Source organism: Pagrus major, chromosome 5 (genome assembly GCF_040436345.1).
Source record: "Pagrus major chromosome 5, Pma_NU_1.0".
Lineage (NCBI taxonomy): Eukaryota > Metazoa > Chordata > Actinopteri > Spariformes > Sparidae > Pagrus > Pagrus major.
Window position 1 is genome coordinate 19,364,212 of NC_133219.1, and position 18,098 is coordinate 19,382,309.

At 38.9% G+C, this 18,098-nt stretch overlaps 2 protein-coding genes across 2 annotated transcripts; both read left to right on the forward strand.

The window, feature by feature from the left end:
* Positions 1-1,692: 1,692 nt before the first annotated feature.
* Positions 1,693-4,353, forward strand: LOC140995419 (nuclear factor 7, brain-like). The gene has a single exon (XM_073465408.1). It carries the CDS (start codon positions 1,705-1,707, stop codon positions 3,127-3,129), a length of 1,425 nt encoding a protein of 474 aa, XP_073321509.1. The 5' UTR covers positions 1,693-1,704; the 3' UTR covers positions 3,130-4,353.
* A 10,062-nt stretch (positions 4,354-14,415) lies between these two features.
* On the forward strand, positions 14,416-17,861 carry LOC140996563 (zinc-binding protein A33-like). Its single transcript, XM_073466996.1, has 2 exons — positions 14,416-14,506; positions 14,837-17,861. Exon 2 carries the CDS (start codon positions 15,150-15,152, stop codon positions 16,575-16,577), a length of 1,428 nt encoding a protein of 475 aa, XP_073323097.1. The 5' UTR covers positions 14,416-14,506; positions 14,837-15,149; the 3' UTR covers positions 16,578-17,861.
* The last annotated feature ends 237 nt before the right edge of the window (positions 17,862-18,098 follow it).

Consider the following 18,098-nt stretch of genomic DNA (forward strand, 5'->3'; position numbering starts at 1 on the left):
CACTGTTTGAAGCTAGAAAGGTGGCAGGGTCCGCCACATATAAACAAAGTAAAACAGTATGAAATTGTGTTTTCCTTTAAGGTCAATTTGTTTATTCAGTCACAAAAACAAAGAGCTTGTTTATTTAGAATAAGATTTCTTCCCTAAAACTGCACAGTGCACCTTTAATCATAGCGATTAAAAGTGTGATATTTAGTGTGTACAAAGTCGACATCTGATTGATTCAGTAAAGAAACATTCAGCATTATTACCTGATTATCTCTGAAAAGAAAGACTGAAATTGTGTCATATGATCTGACATAAGTCTGGTAAAACAGATACAGTATTTAGTTTTAAGTGTTGTGACCCTTTACAAGATTCTTATAACTTTCATGAAAAGATAACAGAGCAGATCTCACAAGGAAGAGCATGTAGCAAAGATCAGGCAATAAAACAGCTGCCACACAAAGTCCAAAGATAGTGAGAGCTGTAATCAGCAATAAACTGGAGCACTGAAGAAAGAAAAGTTTCTGAAAATGTCTTTACTTATACAAATATGTGAAATTATCCAATCAAGCATGAAAACATGCAGAGACACACAGTTTATTATAATGTCAAACAGAAGAGATCAGAGGTCTTTTCATCAACAGTGTTTCCAACAGTTTATGTGTCTTCACTGTGACAAAATATATTTTCATTGTTATACACGAAACATCAGACGAAGCTTTTTGATGAGATCAAACTCTTCACCTTCCTGTCGGTGTTTGAAACTTAAGATTTCTCACACTGGTCAGATCATCACACAGAGAGAAACAGAGGCTTAAACATGTTTGAGTCCAGAATGAACTTAAAAGTCTTCCAGGTGCTGAAGGGCAGCTTGTGAAGTATCCTGTTATATCTGCTGGTAATAAAATCAGCTGGCTGCATCTACTACCAGTAATGATTAACGAATAAAAGAGGTTGGTGGCGTTGAAAGAAATTCTGACATTGTTGAACGGAGCCACGATGACAGCACACTGTGGGAGATCTCTACTGAACAATGCACATTTCTGGGACTGAAAGAGTCAAACTGAAGGGAAACAAAAGTTGGTGAGTCTTTGATTTACGAACATTTTGGGACAAAAGAAAAACATTTGAACTCTGAACATTTTATTTCCACTTTCTGTCACTTATTGACATGAATATTATTGTTAGCTGCACAGGTTGATCGACAGCACCACCTCTTATCAGTTTCTGATGGATTTGTGCAGATTTCAAAATTTGACATCCTGCTGAGAATGATCAGTCCTCACTGGAGGACTAATGAAAAAAACTCTTCCTGTTTGTGGTGTTTCATGAGAGTTTGTATTCTTTGTTTTGTGAAACAAAACATGAGAGGTCATCATTTTTTCACATGTTACTTTTTTTTTGTTGTAGGATAACAACTGCCAAAACAAGGAAATTATATTCTTCTGAGTCAAGAGAGAAATATTCAACTCTGAATGACATCCTGACAGCTCCATCTGCTGGTGACAAAATAACACGACAACATTTATTATGGTAATAATTTAACCCTGTGACAGAGGTGAAAGAAAATTAAAGTTTTGACGTTGTTGAACAGAGCTGAGACGCCATTACAGGGTCTGAGATCTCTGCTGGAAAACACACGATTGGAGTATTTGAAGAAATCAAGAGAAGAGACAGTAACTTGGTGAGTCCTGCTGTGAAAAATAACTTCAATAAGAAATGGCTGAGAAAATTGCTCTCTTTGAAAGTCTCCTGAGCTGCCATGTGTGTTCAGAGACTTTCAGAGATCCTGTGTCTCTGAGCTGCAACCACAGCTTCTGTTCAATCTGCCTGAAAAAATTCTGGGAACAAGCTGCAAACAAAAACTGTCCCATTTGTAAAAGAAGATCCTCAAAAGATCTACTAGTGAACTATCAATTGAAGGAACTGGCTGACTCCTTTGCTGGGAGACAGAAATCTGGATCATCTGAGGCAGAAAAAGGAGAGAAGAAGGTGGAGGTGGTGTGGAGTAAACATCAAGAAGAGACATTTCTCTTCTGTGAGGACGAGCAGAGAGCTGTGTGTCCTGTCTGTGAGTTTTCTCTCCACCGGACTCACAAGGTGGTTCCTGTAGAACAAGCAGTCAGTGAGCTGAAGGAGCAGCTGAAATCTGACTTAAAGTCTCTACAGGACAAGAGGAACAAATACAAACAAGTGAGGAAAACATACAATGAAGTGATTCAACACTCCAACAAGCAGCTGTTGTCCACAGAGAGGCAGATCAGAGCAGAGTTCAACAAGCTCCACCAGTTCCTGAAAGAGGAAGAGGAGTCCAGACTGGCAGCTCTGAGGGAGGAAGAGGAGCAGAAGGGGAAGACTATCAGCAGAGAGATGAAGATGATGGAGGAGCAGATCTCCTCTCTGTCAGACAGTATCTGTGCTGTTGAAGAAGAGCTGCAGAAACACAACGTGCCATTCCTCAGCAGTTATAAAGCCACTCAGACCAGAGCCAGAGTCCAGTGCTCACTGTCAGATCCACAGCTGGTCTCAGGAGCGCTGATAGATGTGGCCAAACACCTGGGCAACCTGTCCTTCAGAGTCTGGGAGAAGATGAAGGACAAGGTCCACTTCAGTCCTGTCATTCTGGACCCAAACACTGCAAACCCCTGGCTCCATCTGTCTGATGATCTGACCAGTGTGAAAAATGAAGACACAAAGCAGCAGCTTCCTGACAATCCAGAGAGATTCACTAAGTATGTCAATATTCTGGGCTCTGAGGGCTTCAGCTCAGGGAAACACAGCTGGGAGGTGGAGGTGGGAGATCATCCTAGCTGGAATGTAGGTTTGGGTAAAGAGTCAGCTGACAGGAAGGGAAAGATATCTGGTACACCAAAATATGGAATCTGGTGTTTATCACATGATGATGGAAAATACACTAATGGTGTTGATGAGACTGTCAGAGTGAAGAAGAGTCTGCAGAGGATCAGAGTCCAGCTGGACTATGACAGGGGGGAGGTGTCCTTCTACGACCCTGAAGACATGACTCACATCTACACTCACAGAGACACTTTCACTGAGAAACTCTTCCCATTTTTCACTGTTGGAGAGGCTGCTGATGCTAAAACTGCTGATATCAAAATCTGTCAGACTGATATTTCTCTGTGATGTTCAGGAATGTAAATTAATTGTTCCAACTTTTACATTCAAAATGTATAAATCATGACTGTTTGAGGTTTATTAGACATCACTCATCATTGCACCCAAACCAGCATTCTGGATCTGTTTTTTTTTCTTTTACATCTGAAGCAGACATAAGCAGTCTATAGATTATAAATGCATACTGAAACTGTATTTTTTATCTGGTCTTAAAGTTTTATACAATTATAAATCAGTTTTTTAAGATTATAACTTATTATCCTGGTCAGCAGCATCTTGTTTTTAGTCAGATCACAATATAACATAAACTGTATCCACTACAACAAATATGTTGTTTCTTTAACTTTTATCATCATCAGACATCAGTTTGTGTTTGTCAGATTTCAGTTTTTACACTCAGAGTCTCAGTGGTTCAGAGGATCAACACACATTCTGGATCTGACTGATTGTCTTTTTTATAATTTGTTGTTGAGCGTCACAGAAATTGTTTTTCTGTCTCTACTGTCTGAAATGAAATTACGTTAAGTTGTTTTATTTTTATTTACACTTTTCAGGCAAACTGACTGCAAAGTGATTTACATTAAATCATTGTTTTGAGCTGAAATCTGTACTTTCAAATATCTTCAGTCATTAAGTATTCAGTTATATTTTATTTTGATAACATTTATGAAGAAAGTCACTCCAAAGACAAACTTGATATATTGAAGCTGATTGTTTTGTTTCATCATCTCACAGTGCTTCTTCAGATGTATATGACATTTGTTGTGTGTAAACATGGTCAATAACACGAATGATAAAAGTCAATGTCCAGATCAACATATGATCAACATAGAGGAAATACCAGCAGGACCATTTAGTTTACTTAAGAAAAATAAATAATAATAACTATATGTTTTTGAAATGTACATCAGATGGATGCTGCTTCACATGATGTGTAATTAAATCACCAGCAGCTTTTATTCAGAATTATGTGGTTGTCAGTCAAACAGTCGTGTGATTTTACAAAGGTAAAAATTATAATAAACACAGATCATAAAAGACAATTATAGAAAATACGATATTTATTGTTAATCCATTAATGATATAATAACTGTTTTCTTTCTATTTTTTCTTTCTGTAAAGTCACATGACTCATGAACTGATTGTATATAAAGAAACCTGAATCAGCCTCATACCACCCTGATGAAGCTGAACAGCTGAAAACATGTGAGGAATAAAACATGTCATACTGGAGAGGAGTTGTGCAGCTTGTTTAATACTGATGGAGTTTTACTGATTGTCACACTGATCTGTACCTCACTGTGTGTGTGCGTGTGTGTGTGTGTGTGTGTATGTGTGTGTGTGAGTGTGAGTGTGAGTGTGTGTGTCGTCAAAATAGAAACAGAAATCTAGTATAAAAGATGGTTAAACTTTAAACTCCCACAACTTCACTGCAGGATTATATACTCTAAAAATGTAGTTTTATAAACAATTATAACAGTTTCCTTAAGAAATATATAAGAAATATATAAAGTTTGTAAAGTGAAGTTGTGACAGTGTGTTGATCCTCAGCTCTGATACAGACAGCCTCATTAAAGAGAGGGAGTACTGAGGCTTGTACAGACACAGCAGGTCTCTGATACTGGCGGTGATAGAATGTGATCATCTAAGTACATTTACTCAAGTACTGCGCTTAAGTATACATTTTAGGTATTTAATTGAGTATTTTTATTTCATGCAACTTTTCTGATGATTCAAACACTTTATGTTGTAAGAGATAAATGTTATGCTCAGGCAAAAGTAGTAGAACAGAAAATGACGACTTTTACTTATACTCATCAAGAGCAGTCAAAGAAGATGTGGAGTTTGAATTTCACAACTCATATTATGGGATTAAGACCAAAAGTTAGTACAAAATGGACTGGGCTACAGAACGTCGGGCTATGTATTGTGTTAAACTTAAATCTAATCCCTCGTCATGACTCATAAAACATGCCAAAACCAAGGGTCGACTTGTGTACCTCTGGTCCACGGTGTCCTGTAGGTGACATCAGGCAGCTTTCTGCTGTGGGGGTACAGGTCACTAGTGCCAGTGAAGTAAGGTGTTGGCAGCGCCAGCAAATTCATCATTACTTTCTGATTAGTGGTGGCCTGAAAGAAAGAGACAGGGGAAGGAGGGAGGCAGGGCAACATAGCATCAGGGTTTAATGACAAATTGTGTGGAAAAGTTAACAAGCCTCAAAAACATAGTCGAGAGCTTTATATCTGTTAGCAGAGAAAATCTGAGCAGGAAAACAGCTGTCACTTTCTGACCTGTGAAAGTCATACAAAGAACAGTACACGTATAATTAAGGCAAACATTGATATCATGATTCTTTCTTTTTATTTTCTTAATGACAACATGGAAACGGTACTCAGATCAACATATACACTCCTCAAAATTCATTAGGGATATTGTCATATGGGTGCATAAATGCATGTGCATGGATATGTAATAAAAGTCAAATGAAATGTGTCGCCTTATTTTTGGGGACCAAAATTATTCACAAAACACAAATCACAGAAGAAAAGCAACCCAGTGAAACACTAAAATATCCCAATATCCCTGACTAATTTTAAACAGTGTACTTACATGTACAGTGCCTGACAAAAGTCTTACACTTATCCTGTGGTTGCACTTCACATGAAGGTCTGGTGTGCTGGGGTCCTTTTTATACACACCTGGGAATGTGTTAATTACAGTATTTGTCACAGGTGGAGCTCTAATCTGTGATTGGTTGAATCATTTAAAGACACAACAAGACTTTTGTCCAAGCAAAATCTGACCTTTCTGTCCTAATTAAATGATAAAACTCAATGAATGATACACAACTTTATTTTGGTATAATAAGCATAATCTAGAGGCCTTTGCCTTTCATATAAGCCATTTCTGATTCCAATTGATCAACTACAAGTCAAGTTATTATTTGTTGTTCCTACAACTTGGATAAGTGACAAGACTTTTGTCAGGCACTGTATGTATATCACAAATATAAGTACTCATTATGCAAAATGGCCGACATCAGAATCACATTATATAGAAAAGCAGTTAATTGATGCATTGACTTATTTGTTAAATCTTCCATTAATCATCTTTTATTGTCAATTATAATACTAAGACATCCATGCAGGAGTTGCATTGTGGGGAAGCCTTTGAGGACTTGAGGGTTGGCAGATGAATTAAAGGGTCACATCGCATGAAAACATACTTTCTCACATATCCCATTTGACATGAAGATGGTTTTGATTTTATGCGACTGGATACATTATTACACCAACACTATTAGCATGTCTAACAACCAATGGGAGAGCAGGAGAGAATGTTATTGTTTGAAATGGAGAACTGGGGCTTTGATCTGGATTCTAAAGCTGGCAAGCTCTTTGATTGAGTGAGACCATTCCTCCCATTCCTCTGATCACTGCTAAAAGACACAGCACAGTAGTAGAGGTGTTGCAAGTTTTGCAGTCAGTTCAGGAATATACGAAGCCAGGTTTTATCCCAGCTATATCGAAGCAAGATTTTCAGTAAAGTGCGGTAATTTCTTCAAGATAAGAAGATGAACAGAAAAGGACAACTTCCGCCCCTGCCGGCCCTGACCCGTCCACTGATCCCAGAGATTAAGAGGAAGGAGATGAGAATTGAAAAAACAATCAAAACCTGCCAACAATCAAAACCTCGTAGACTTCCCCCCCTGCCGGACGTGCCAGCCCTGCCGGCCCTGCCAGCCGGGATGTCTCTAACCCGTCCACTGATGCCACCAATTACGAGGAAGGAGACGAGAATTGAAAAGACAATCAAAACCTGCCAACAATCAAAACCTGGTCCACTTTCACCCCTGCCGGACCTGCCGGCCGGGATGTCTCTGACCCATCCACTGATCCCACCAATTAAGAGGAAGGAGACGAGAATTGAAAAGACAATCAAAACCTACCAACAATCAAAACCTCGTAGACTTCCCCCCCTGCCGGACGTGCCAGCCCTGCGGGCCCTGCGGGCCCTGCCGGCCGGGATGTCTCTGACCCGTCCACTGATCCCACCGATTAAGAGGAAGGAGATGAGCATTGGAAAATCAGAGGAGTCTCAGGAGTGTGTTCTGGACCCACCCAGAAAAGTGGAAAAGTTTTCCTCCATCCCACCCCTGAGTTTCTGAGCTCAAAGCAGAGAGAGCAAGAAACGATGAACTCCTCAAAGAAGCAGCAGAGTATCGTGACCAAATCATTGCCCTTCAGGTACTCATCAGTGAGCAGCAGGAGAAAAGTCAGCAGAAAGACAGTCAAAAGACATGCAAAAGAAGTTAAGTTAATCGGATAGTCTAAAAAAGTCACTGCTCTCCAGATCAGATATGAGAGGCTCAGCTAAGAAAAAAGAGCAGAGTTCAGATCACAGTAGCTCGTCCTTGAACTCCTGAACCCTAACCCTTAACCCTTGTGGGTTCTCTCCGGGTGCTCTGGCTTCCTCCCACAGTCAAAAGACATGCAAAAAAAGTAAGGTTAATCGGTTAGTCTAAAAAAGTCACACTGCTCTCCAGATCAGATATGAGACGTTCAGCTAAGAATAAGACCAGAGTTCAGATTACAGTAGCTCGTCCCTGAACTCCTGAGCCCTAACCCTTAACCCTTGTGGGTTCTCTCCGGGTGCTCCGGCTTCCTCCCACAGTCCAAAGACATGAAAAAAAAGTAAGGTTAATCGGTTAGTCTAAATTGTCCGTAGGTGTAACCCTCCTTAAAGTCCCTGAACCCTAACCCCGTAACCCTTAAGCCTGAATTAGAGACCTGGAAGTATCCTTGAGCAAGATACTGACCCCCAATTTGACATCATCTCTTGGTCATCTCTTTAAATTACAGATAGATTGTAAACATTGTTCGGTTCTGTACTTACAACATCTGTCATGTACAGAAGAGTATTAAGGCCAGGAGGAGGAAAAAATTGTCAGGAGGAAGTTTTTTTATTTTCATTATGCAACATTTAGACTTTTTTCTTGAAGTGCATAATGGGGGAAAAAAACTTTCTCCTCTCATTTTTTCCCTCATCCCTGGCCCTAATACTCTTCCGTAGTCATGCCTGTCCATCCTGGGAGAGGGATCCCTCCTCTGTTGCTCTTCCTGAGGTTTCTCCCTTTTTTCTTCATGGAGTTTTTCCTCATCCGAGTCGAAGGTCTAAGGACAGAGGGTGTTGTATGCAGTACAGAATGTTTTTTTGTTTTTTTAACCCCAGCTCCATTAGACACGAGGCTCACCACCCTTTGAATGTTTTGTTTGTTTCTCTGCGTATGTATTAATTTGTGAAGGCATTATTAAAATAAGATCAAAAATTAGGAAAACAGAAAACATCTTCTTATTGGACACAGGAGCTCCACACCAAAGTGTACCAGAAAATTGTTAAAGCAAGAAAGAAACAATCTCACCACAAGGTCCTCACATCCCTTCTGACTTCATATTTTCATATTTGTTGTGGTAGATTCTCATTAAGGCCAGCAGATAAAATACAATGAAATGCAAAGCTGCAGCGTTATATAATAAATATTATACCGAGATGAGCCACTTTGCCTGATGAGAACATATATTTGGTACTTAAAGTATACTTGGATGCTGATATGAATTTAAACAGAGTATTTCTACACTTCAATACTTTGCAGTGTTACTACTTTCACTAAAGATCAGAATACTTCCTCCACTACTGCTGAATCCTCATGAAGGTATTACTTTTAGATAGCCCATTCACAGCTTTTGAATGGGTTTTTTTTTTCCTGCAGCAGCACTGCATGTTTTTCACCACATGGAGGCGTTATTTACTACTCTATCAAAAGACAGTGTATATAGAGCTGATACCAAGGATATGATTGAGTCTATGCAGATACGTGCAGGTGAGTCTGTCCAGTATATCATGAACATGAACAGAGCAGACAGTAACACAAACACTTTGTCACTGAATCGCTTCATGCCAGGTGATTTTGCATCAGATCTCACAGAAGGTTTGACTATATTGTAGTTCAAAGACAACCTTAAGAAAAAGAAGAGTCTTTGTTCTATATCTGACAAAAAGAGATAGAAATGTGTGGGATTGTTACGGTGTCTCACACTTTTTTTCTTTCTGGGTTTCACAAAACAACTGCTGTCTCCTGTGCTTGTAAATCTTTTTGTATGGCCTCGCGGAAATCTCTCGAGTTAACAGACTCTTAAAAGTCAGTGAGAAACATCTATATTTGGATTTTTACAAGTATTTCATCAAGGTGACAAAAACAACACCATTCACTGTCTGTTTCAGACTTATCAGTGACATCAGACTCTGGGAATTTGTGTGTTTTGACTGCATCTCAGTAAAACTTTTCACAATGGAGGGACAAGTTTTAGGATATTCACATTGACATGAAACTGCACCAAATGAGCGCTAATGTAAGAACAACTTTCTCTTTCTATTAAAACTGTATTTCTACAGCACCTTTCAAAACCAAAGTTACAAAGAAATACCAACAAAAAAACAGAACAACATGTCCACACATGATCAACTAACAAGTCAGTCTTTGTAACTTTAACCTGCCACTTCTGACTCTACCAGGCCTCTATTCATCTTGCTGGACTCCTCTGGTATTTCACAGGAAATGTCTACTGGTACTGATAAATCTGAAAGGGAAACGTGAAGATTTGTGACTAAAGTGTTTCAGTTAACTTGCCTGTGCATTTTACTTTGATCTAAAATAGATCTCATCTTGTCTTCACCTCTATGAAGCACATCCAGGACTGGAGTGTCTTTATCCAGCTGTTCAGGAACAACATGGATGCTTGAAAAGGCAGTGTAATCTTCCTGGCTCAGATTCATTGTGTCCACTACAACTGGCAATAGCAGAGACTATAGAGAAAAAATTATCAATGTTAAAACCATTTCATACATAAGCACACCTTTTGGTATTTATCATTTTTAACTACCTCTTCCTTCAACAGTGACTCTTTAACAAACTCCTCATTAATGTTTGCACACGTCTGAACATCAGTGGTGGTCACATCAGGAGGCTTCTCATAAGACGCACAGTGCCTGAAACAAGTTTTAACATTACACACAAACCAGGAAATGAATGGAACAATAAAGCAGGTAAGAATCATTTCTTGCACCTCAAAAGCATATTTGAGGATGCAACAACCACTGAACATTGAAACCTGAATATGGTGTCCTCAGAGAGGGTATCTGCAGCAGAGGGTCGGCCACAGGAAGGGTCCTCAACCTCGACAACATGGCTTTCAGCGTGGGTAAATGTCTCTTAAGTTGTGACAGGTAGTCGACAACTATGAGCTCTTCTGGCAGGAGAGAGATCTTTGACAGATGTAAGCAGATTTTTAGAGAGAAAGAAGATCGGTGTCACAGTCAAATCAGTCACTTCTGTGAAAGGGAGTAAATAAGAGACAGATATTCTTTAAGTGCTGCCAGGATGTTGAATTACCTTTTGTTCTGACTTCCAGGCTCCATCTGTTCAGCTGTCAACTTGAAAAATGATTCCTGACATTGATCATTAATCTGGGACTCTTTTAAAAGACAAATATACTCATCCAAATCTAGATCCTTCAATGAGTCAGGATTAGAGCTGGGTATCCGCTCCACATCCCCTTTCACTTCACTCAGAGTAACCTTAAATCTGGAATAAATAAATATTGACATTACAACTCAAATTATGAAACATAATGAGATTGAAATGGTGCGCACTGAGAGGGGTTTCAAATTCTCCCAGGTCATCGAGCACAGAACCATTGACAAACCGACTGCCTGTTTGTTCAATGAAATCAGAAGAAATTCAGTTAAGTGTGAAAAATGTTCCAGTCTTCAAGTGATGGTGTCTGACATTATTTGCTCTGAAGGAGAATTCAGATTGTCACCAAAGATTTGCTTCTTTAAACAAGTTGAGTCAGTCAGCAGGACTGTATAATGCTAACACAGTGTATGAAGGCTGTAGAAATGATCAACATTTACAAGAAGACAACATAGTTTAAGAAACGGTTTCACTGTTACATTTGATTCATGTTGTAACAGACTTAATGCAGTTTTCAGGGACAACATGCTCTCATGTGCATGATGTCATCAACATTATTGAATGTACAGTATGTATACAGGATGTGACTGCATGGACACATTTTTCTTCCTGTAAACGCCACAAGATGGAGACAAAGAAGACATTTTGTTCACAGCCTGCTCATTTTGAACTCTGAACATTTTATTTCCACTTTCCACTACTTATCATTTATTATTATTACTAGTATTTTTTTAATGGCTTTAAATAAATAAGTTTGCACATTCTATCTCTCTATAACTCTGAACAAACTTGATTTTATCACATCTTCAGAAGGTTTAATTCAATTAATTCTGTGTTGTACGTGATGCCGCTCTTATTCTGAAAAATCAAGCGGAAGTCTTGTGTTGGCAGAGCCGTGAGGTAAACAAACTGTCGCCACTACTTCCGGTTGTTACTAAGTCAGGTTATATATTGTTTGTTTCATGTGTTTATGTGTTTCTTCTATTTCTTTTATTTTGGAACATGCACTGTGTCGTTTGAGCTTTGCATTAATGATTTGTCTTTATTTGAAACATAAATATCCACTGATAGAAGTTGTTATTTAAATGTGGTATTGTTGTGTTTATGTGATGCCATGTGGGTGACCCATGTCACAATTTGCTGTACGACATAGAAATGCAAATGTATTCATATCCTGTTGGTCACCTGAGCTGTAGTTTTTTCCCATTCTTCCTCTCTGTCCCTCTTCAGTCACATTCACACTTCCCCAAGCTGCTGTGTTGCCATTCTCCGTCTGTCCACCAGATGCCCTTAGACTCTTCCATCTGTCCCAGTCACCTGACTTTCACCTCCACCTGCTCACCTGTTTCCACTTTCCCTCGTCAGCCCTGCAGTATATTTACCACCCTGTTATCACTCATTCCTCACCAGATTGTCAGTGTTGCTTTGTACCTTTGCTGTAAACTGGTCTGTACCTGCCAGCCTGTGGACACCTTAACTTTCATGTGAATACCCAAACATGTTCTTGTACATATACAGAGACATATAATCATCACATTCATACCACACTGTTATTTTTTCTACTGGGAGGTCAGGGAGAGCTCACACATGAATCAGTGTGCTAATGTACCTGGGAGCCTGAGAGAGCCGGCCTCAAGGCTCGGGACCACATCAATATTACAGCACACCAACACGGGGCCGGAGAGGAGCCAGTCAAATATTAATTTATCACCCCTCCTCTGTTTCTCTTCCTCTCAGCTCTGGATCTCTCCAGCCAGGCTGTTACACAATGAAAACACACACAGTCTCACAGTTTTTCACATGTTGACCCTCAGTGTAGAGGCTCTGCTTGTGTATTCAGTTATTCAGAGTTCCTGGGGGAGAGCTTGGGTTAAGTGATACGTGGAATGAGAGCTCCATTTAGGTCAAATGCAGAACGAGGACACCACAACGCTGAGGAAAGCCTGTCTGGTTCTGCTGTTGGAGCTCACATACAGTGTAGTATATGCTTAACAGCAAGTACTAACCTGTATGTGCACAGATAGCAGTCGGTGGTGGAAGAAGTACTCAGAGCTTTTAATTTGTGTAAATAAAGCAATACCAAAATGAAAAAATACTTATATACTAATATATATAATACTATATATTAGCAGCAAATTCTATTTAAATGATCCAATGTAAAAATACTCATTATGCAAATTGGCTCAACTTAAAGTGTTGCATTTAATATATAATTATAACTGAAATGTCATTCCTGATTTTTTATTCTAAGCAGTGTCTGAATGTCAAAAGCAAAAATGTTGACAGCAACTGGACATTTCTACAGCTCTTTTTCCAGTCATCTGATCACTCAAAGCACTTTACAACACTTTGTCACATTCACACACACATGTCAGAGGTCATCAGCAGCAATTTGGGGTTCAGCATCTTGCTCAGGAATACTTGAACATGCAGCTGGGGGGTCCAGGGAATCGAATCAGCAACTTTCCGATTACTGGACGACCCACTCTACCTACCGAGCTACAGTAAATGTGAGATACGTTTCTGTATAATTATCTGCAACATATAAAGTCAATGTAACAGAAAGTTTTCAATTAATTTTGAAGTGTTTTAATATTTTTCATCAGACTTTAAAGAGAAGATGTTAAAAGCTCATGTGCAGTTTTTGATGAGGAGAATTAAAGGGGCACTATGTAGTTTTGGAGAAGAAATGCAAAATGCAAAGAATTGTAACCAAACTAAGAAATATTTATTTAATCCATAACTGAATAAACAAGCTGTTCTCAGAGAAAAATAAGGTCCCCAGAACACTGTTTGAAGCCAGAAAGGTGGCAGGGTCCGCCACATATAAACAAATTAAAATAGTATGAAATTGTGTTTTCCTTTAAGGTCAGTTTGTTTATTCAGTCACAGAAACAAAGAGCTTGTTTATCTAAAATAAAATGTCTTCCCTAAAACTGCACAGTGCACCTTTAATCATAGCGATTAAAAGTGTGATATTTAGTGTGTACAAAGTCGACATCTGATTGATTCAGTAAAGAAACATTCAGCATTATTACCTGATTATCTCTGAAAAGAAAGACTGAAATTGTGTCATATGATCTGACATAAGTCTGGTAAAACAGATACAGTATTTAGTTTTAAGTGTTGTGACCCTTTACAAGATTCTTATAACTTTCATGAAAAGATAACAGCAGATCTCACAAGGAAGAGCATGTAGCAAAGATCAGGCAATAAAACAGCTGCCACACAAAGTCCAAAGATAGTGAGAGCTGTAATCAGCAATAAACTGGAGCACTGAAGAAAGAAAAGTTTCTGAAAATGTCTTTACTTATAGAAATATGTGAAATTATCCAATCAAGCATGAAAACATGCGGAGACACACACTTTATTATAATGTCAAACAGAAGAGATCAGAGGTCTTTTCATCAACAGTGTTTCCAACAGTTTATGTGTTCACTGTGACAAAATATATTTTCATTGTTACGCACGAAACATCAGACGAAGCTTTTTGATGAGATCAAACTCTTCACCTTCCTGTCGGTGTTTGACACTTAAGATTTCTCACACTGGTCAGATCATCACACAGAGAGAAACAGAGGGTTAAACATGTTTGAGTCCAGAATGAACTTGGAAGTCTTCCAGGTGCTGAAGGGCAGCTTGTGAAGTATCCTGTTATATCTGCTGGTTATAAAATCAGGTGGCTGCATTTACTACCAGTAATGATTAACTAATAAAAGAAGTTGGTGACGTTGAAAGAAATTCTGACATTGTTGAACGGAGCCACGATGACAGCACACTGTGGGAGATCTCTACTGAACAATGCACATTTCTGGGACTGAAAGAGTCAAACTGAAGGGAAACAAAAGCTGGTGAGTCTTTGATTTACTAACAGTTTGGGACAAAAAAAGAAAAACATTTGAACTCTGAACATTTTATTTCCACTTTCTGTCACTTATTGACATGAATATTATTGTTAGCTGCACAGGTTGATCGACAGCACCACCTCTGATCAGTTTCTGATGGATTTGTGCAGATTTCAAAATCTGACATCCTGCTGAGAATGATCAGTCCTCACTGGAGGACTAAAGAAAAAAACTCTTCCTGTTTTTGGTGTTTCATGAGAGTTTGTATTCTTTGTTTTGTGAAACAAAACACGAGATGTCATCATTGTTTCACATGTTACTTTTATTTTGTTGTAGGATAACAACTGCCAAAACAAGGAAATTATATTCTTCTGAGTCAAGAGAGAAATATTCAACTCTGAATGACATCCTGACAGCTCCATCTGCTGGTGACAACATGACACGACAACATTTATTATGGTAATAATTGAACCCCGCGACAGAGGTGAAAGAAAATGAAACTAAGTTTTGACGTTGTTGAACAGAGCTGAGACGCCATTACAGGGTGTGAGATCTCTGCTGGAAAACACACGATTGGAGTATTTGAAGAAATCAAGAGAAGAGACAGTTACTTGGTGAGTCCTGCTGTGAAAAATAATTTCAATAAGAAATGGCTGAGAAAATTGCTCTTGTTGAAAGTTTCCTGAGCTGCCATGTGTGTTCAGAGACTTTCAGAGATCCTGTGTCTCTGAGCTGCAACCACAACTTCTGTTCAAGCTGCCTGCAAAAATTCTGGGAACAAGCTGAAAACAAAAACTGTCCCATTTGTAAAAGAAAATCCTCCAAGGATAATCCAGATGTGAACTTTACACTGAAAGAACTGGCTGACTCCTTTGCTGAGAGACAGAAATCTGGATCATCTGAGACAGTAAAAGGAGAGAAGAAGGTGGAGGTGGTGTGTAGTAAACATCAAGAAGAGACTAAATTGTTCTGTGAGGACGAGCAGAGAGCTGTGTGTCCTGTCTGTGAGTTTTCTCTCCACCAGACTCACAAGGTGGTTCCTGTAGAACAAGCAGTCAGTGAGCTGAAGGAGCAGCTGGAATCTGACTTAAAGTCTCTACAGGACAAGAGGAACAAATACAAACATGTGGAGAAAACATACAATGAAGTGATTCAACACTCCAAGAAGCAGCTGTTGTCCACAGAGAGGCAGATCAGAGCAGAGTTCAACAAGCTCCACCAGTTCCTGAAAGAGGAAGAGGAGTCCAGACTGGCAGCTCTGAGGAAGGAAGAGGAGCAGAAGGGGAAGACTATCAGCAGAGAGATGAAGAAGATGGAGGAGCAGATCTCCTCTCTGTCAGACAGTATCTGTGCTGTTGAAGAAGAGCTGCAGAAACACAACGTGCCATTCCTCAGCAGTTATAAAGCCACTCAGACCAGAGCCAGAGTCCAGTGCTCACTGTCAGATCCACAGCTGGTCTCAGGAGTGCTGATAGATGTGGCCAAACACCTGGGCAACCTGTCCTTCAGAGTCTGGGAGAAGATGAAGGACAAGGTCCACTTCAGTCCTGTCATTCTGGACCCAAACACTGCAAGTGGCAGTCTCTCTCTGTCTGATGATCTGACCAGTGTGAGACGTGGAGACACAAAGCAGCAGCTTCCTGACAATCCAGAGAGAAACACTAAGTACGCCAATGTTCATGGCTCTGAGGGCTTGAGCTCAGGGAAACACAGCTGGGAGGTGGAGGTGGGAGATCATCCTGACTGGAATGTAGGTTTGGTTAAAGAGTCAGTTGACAGGAAGGGAGAGAGATTTGCTTCACCAAAATATGGAATCTGGTGTTTATTGCATGGTGATGGAAAATACATTGATGTTGTTGGTAAGACTGTCAGAGTGAAGAAGAGTCTCCAGAGGATCAGAGTCCAGCTGGACTATGACAGGGGGGAGGTGTCCTTCTACGACCCTGAAGACACGACTCACATCTGCACTCACAGAGACACTTTCACTGAGAAACTCTTCCCATATTTCAGTATTGGAAAGGCTGGTGATGCTAAAACTGCTGATATCAAAATCTGTCAGACTGATATTTCTGTGTGATGTTCAGGAATGTAAATGAATTGTTCCAACTTTTACATTCAAAATGTATAAATCATGATTGTTTGAGGTTTATTAGACATCACTCATCATTGCACCCAAACCAGCATTCTGGATCTGTTTTTTTTCTTTTATATCTGAAGCAGACATAAGCAGTCTATAGATTATACATGCATACTGAAACTGTATTTTTTATCTGGTCTTAAAGTTTTATACAATTCTAAATACATTTTTTTTAGATTATAACTTATTATCCTGGTCAGCAGCATCTTGTTTTTAATCAGATCACAATATAACATAAACTGTATCCACTACAACAAATATGTTGTTTCTTTAACTTTTATCATCATCAGACATCAGTTTCTGTTTGTCAGATTTCTGGACCTTCTGATGATCTTTCAGTTTTCATCATGTTTTAATTCCAGTTTTTTTTACTCTCACTCAGTATTAAGTATTTAGTTATATTTTATTTTGATAACATTTATGAAGAAAGTCACTCCTGCTTTTGACTTTCTCTTTTTCTTGTAATGGAGGTCATGAGAATATTTGTTTATGTTGTTTTGTAAATACAAAATGCTGAAAATGTTTCACATCATCAGGAGACAAACTTGATAAATTAAAGCTGATTGTTTTGTTTTCAATCAAACAACATTGTATAGTTGTATCAGTCATCAGTTTTAGTTGTTTTTTTTTCTGATGAATTATTTCAGTTTCCGATCTGTTGGGTTTTTTCTGAGGAAACAAACGTTTGATATTAATTTTGATTCAGTATTTGATTCTCACAGTGCTTCTTCAGATGTATGTGACATTTGTTGTGTTTAAACATGGTCAATAACACGAATAATAAAAGTCAATGTCCAGATCAACATATGATCAACATAGAGGAAATACCAGCAGGAGCATTTAGTTTGCTTAAGAAAAATAAAAATAATAATAACTATATGTTTTTGAAATGTACATCAGATGGATGCTGCTTCACATGATGTGTAATTAAATCACCAGCAGCTTTTATTCAGAATTATGTGGCTGTCAGTCAAACAGTCGTGTGATTTTACAAAGGTAAAAATTATAATAAACACAAATCATAAAAGACAATTGCAGAAAATACAATATTTATTCTTAATCCATTAATGATATAAAAACTGTTTTGTTTCTTATTTTCTTTCCGTAAAGTCACATGACTCATGAACTGATTGTATATAAAGAAACCTGAATCAGCCTCATACCACCCTGATGAAGCTGAACAGCTGAAAACATGTGAGGAATAAAACATGTCATACTGGAGAAGAGTTGTGCAGCTTGTTTAATACTGATGGAGTTTTATTGATTGTCACGCTGGTCTGAACCTCACTGTGTGTGTGTGTGTGTGTGTGTGTGTGTGTGTGTGTGTGTGTGTGTGTGTGTGTGTGTGTGTGTGTGTGTGCGTGTGTGTATGTGTGTCCTCAAAATAGAAACAGTCAGAAATCTAATATATTTTGAACTCTGAACATTTTATTTCCATTTTCTGCTGCACAGTGCTGCAAA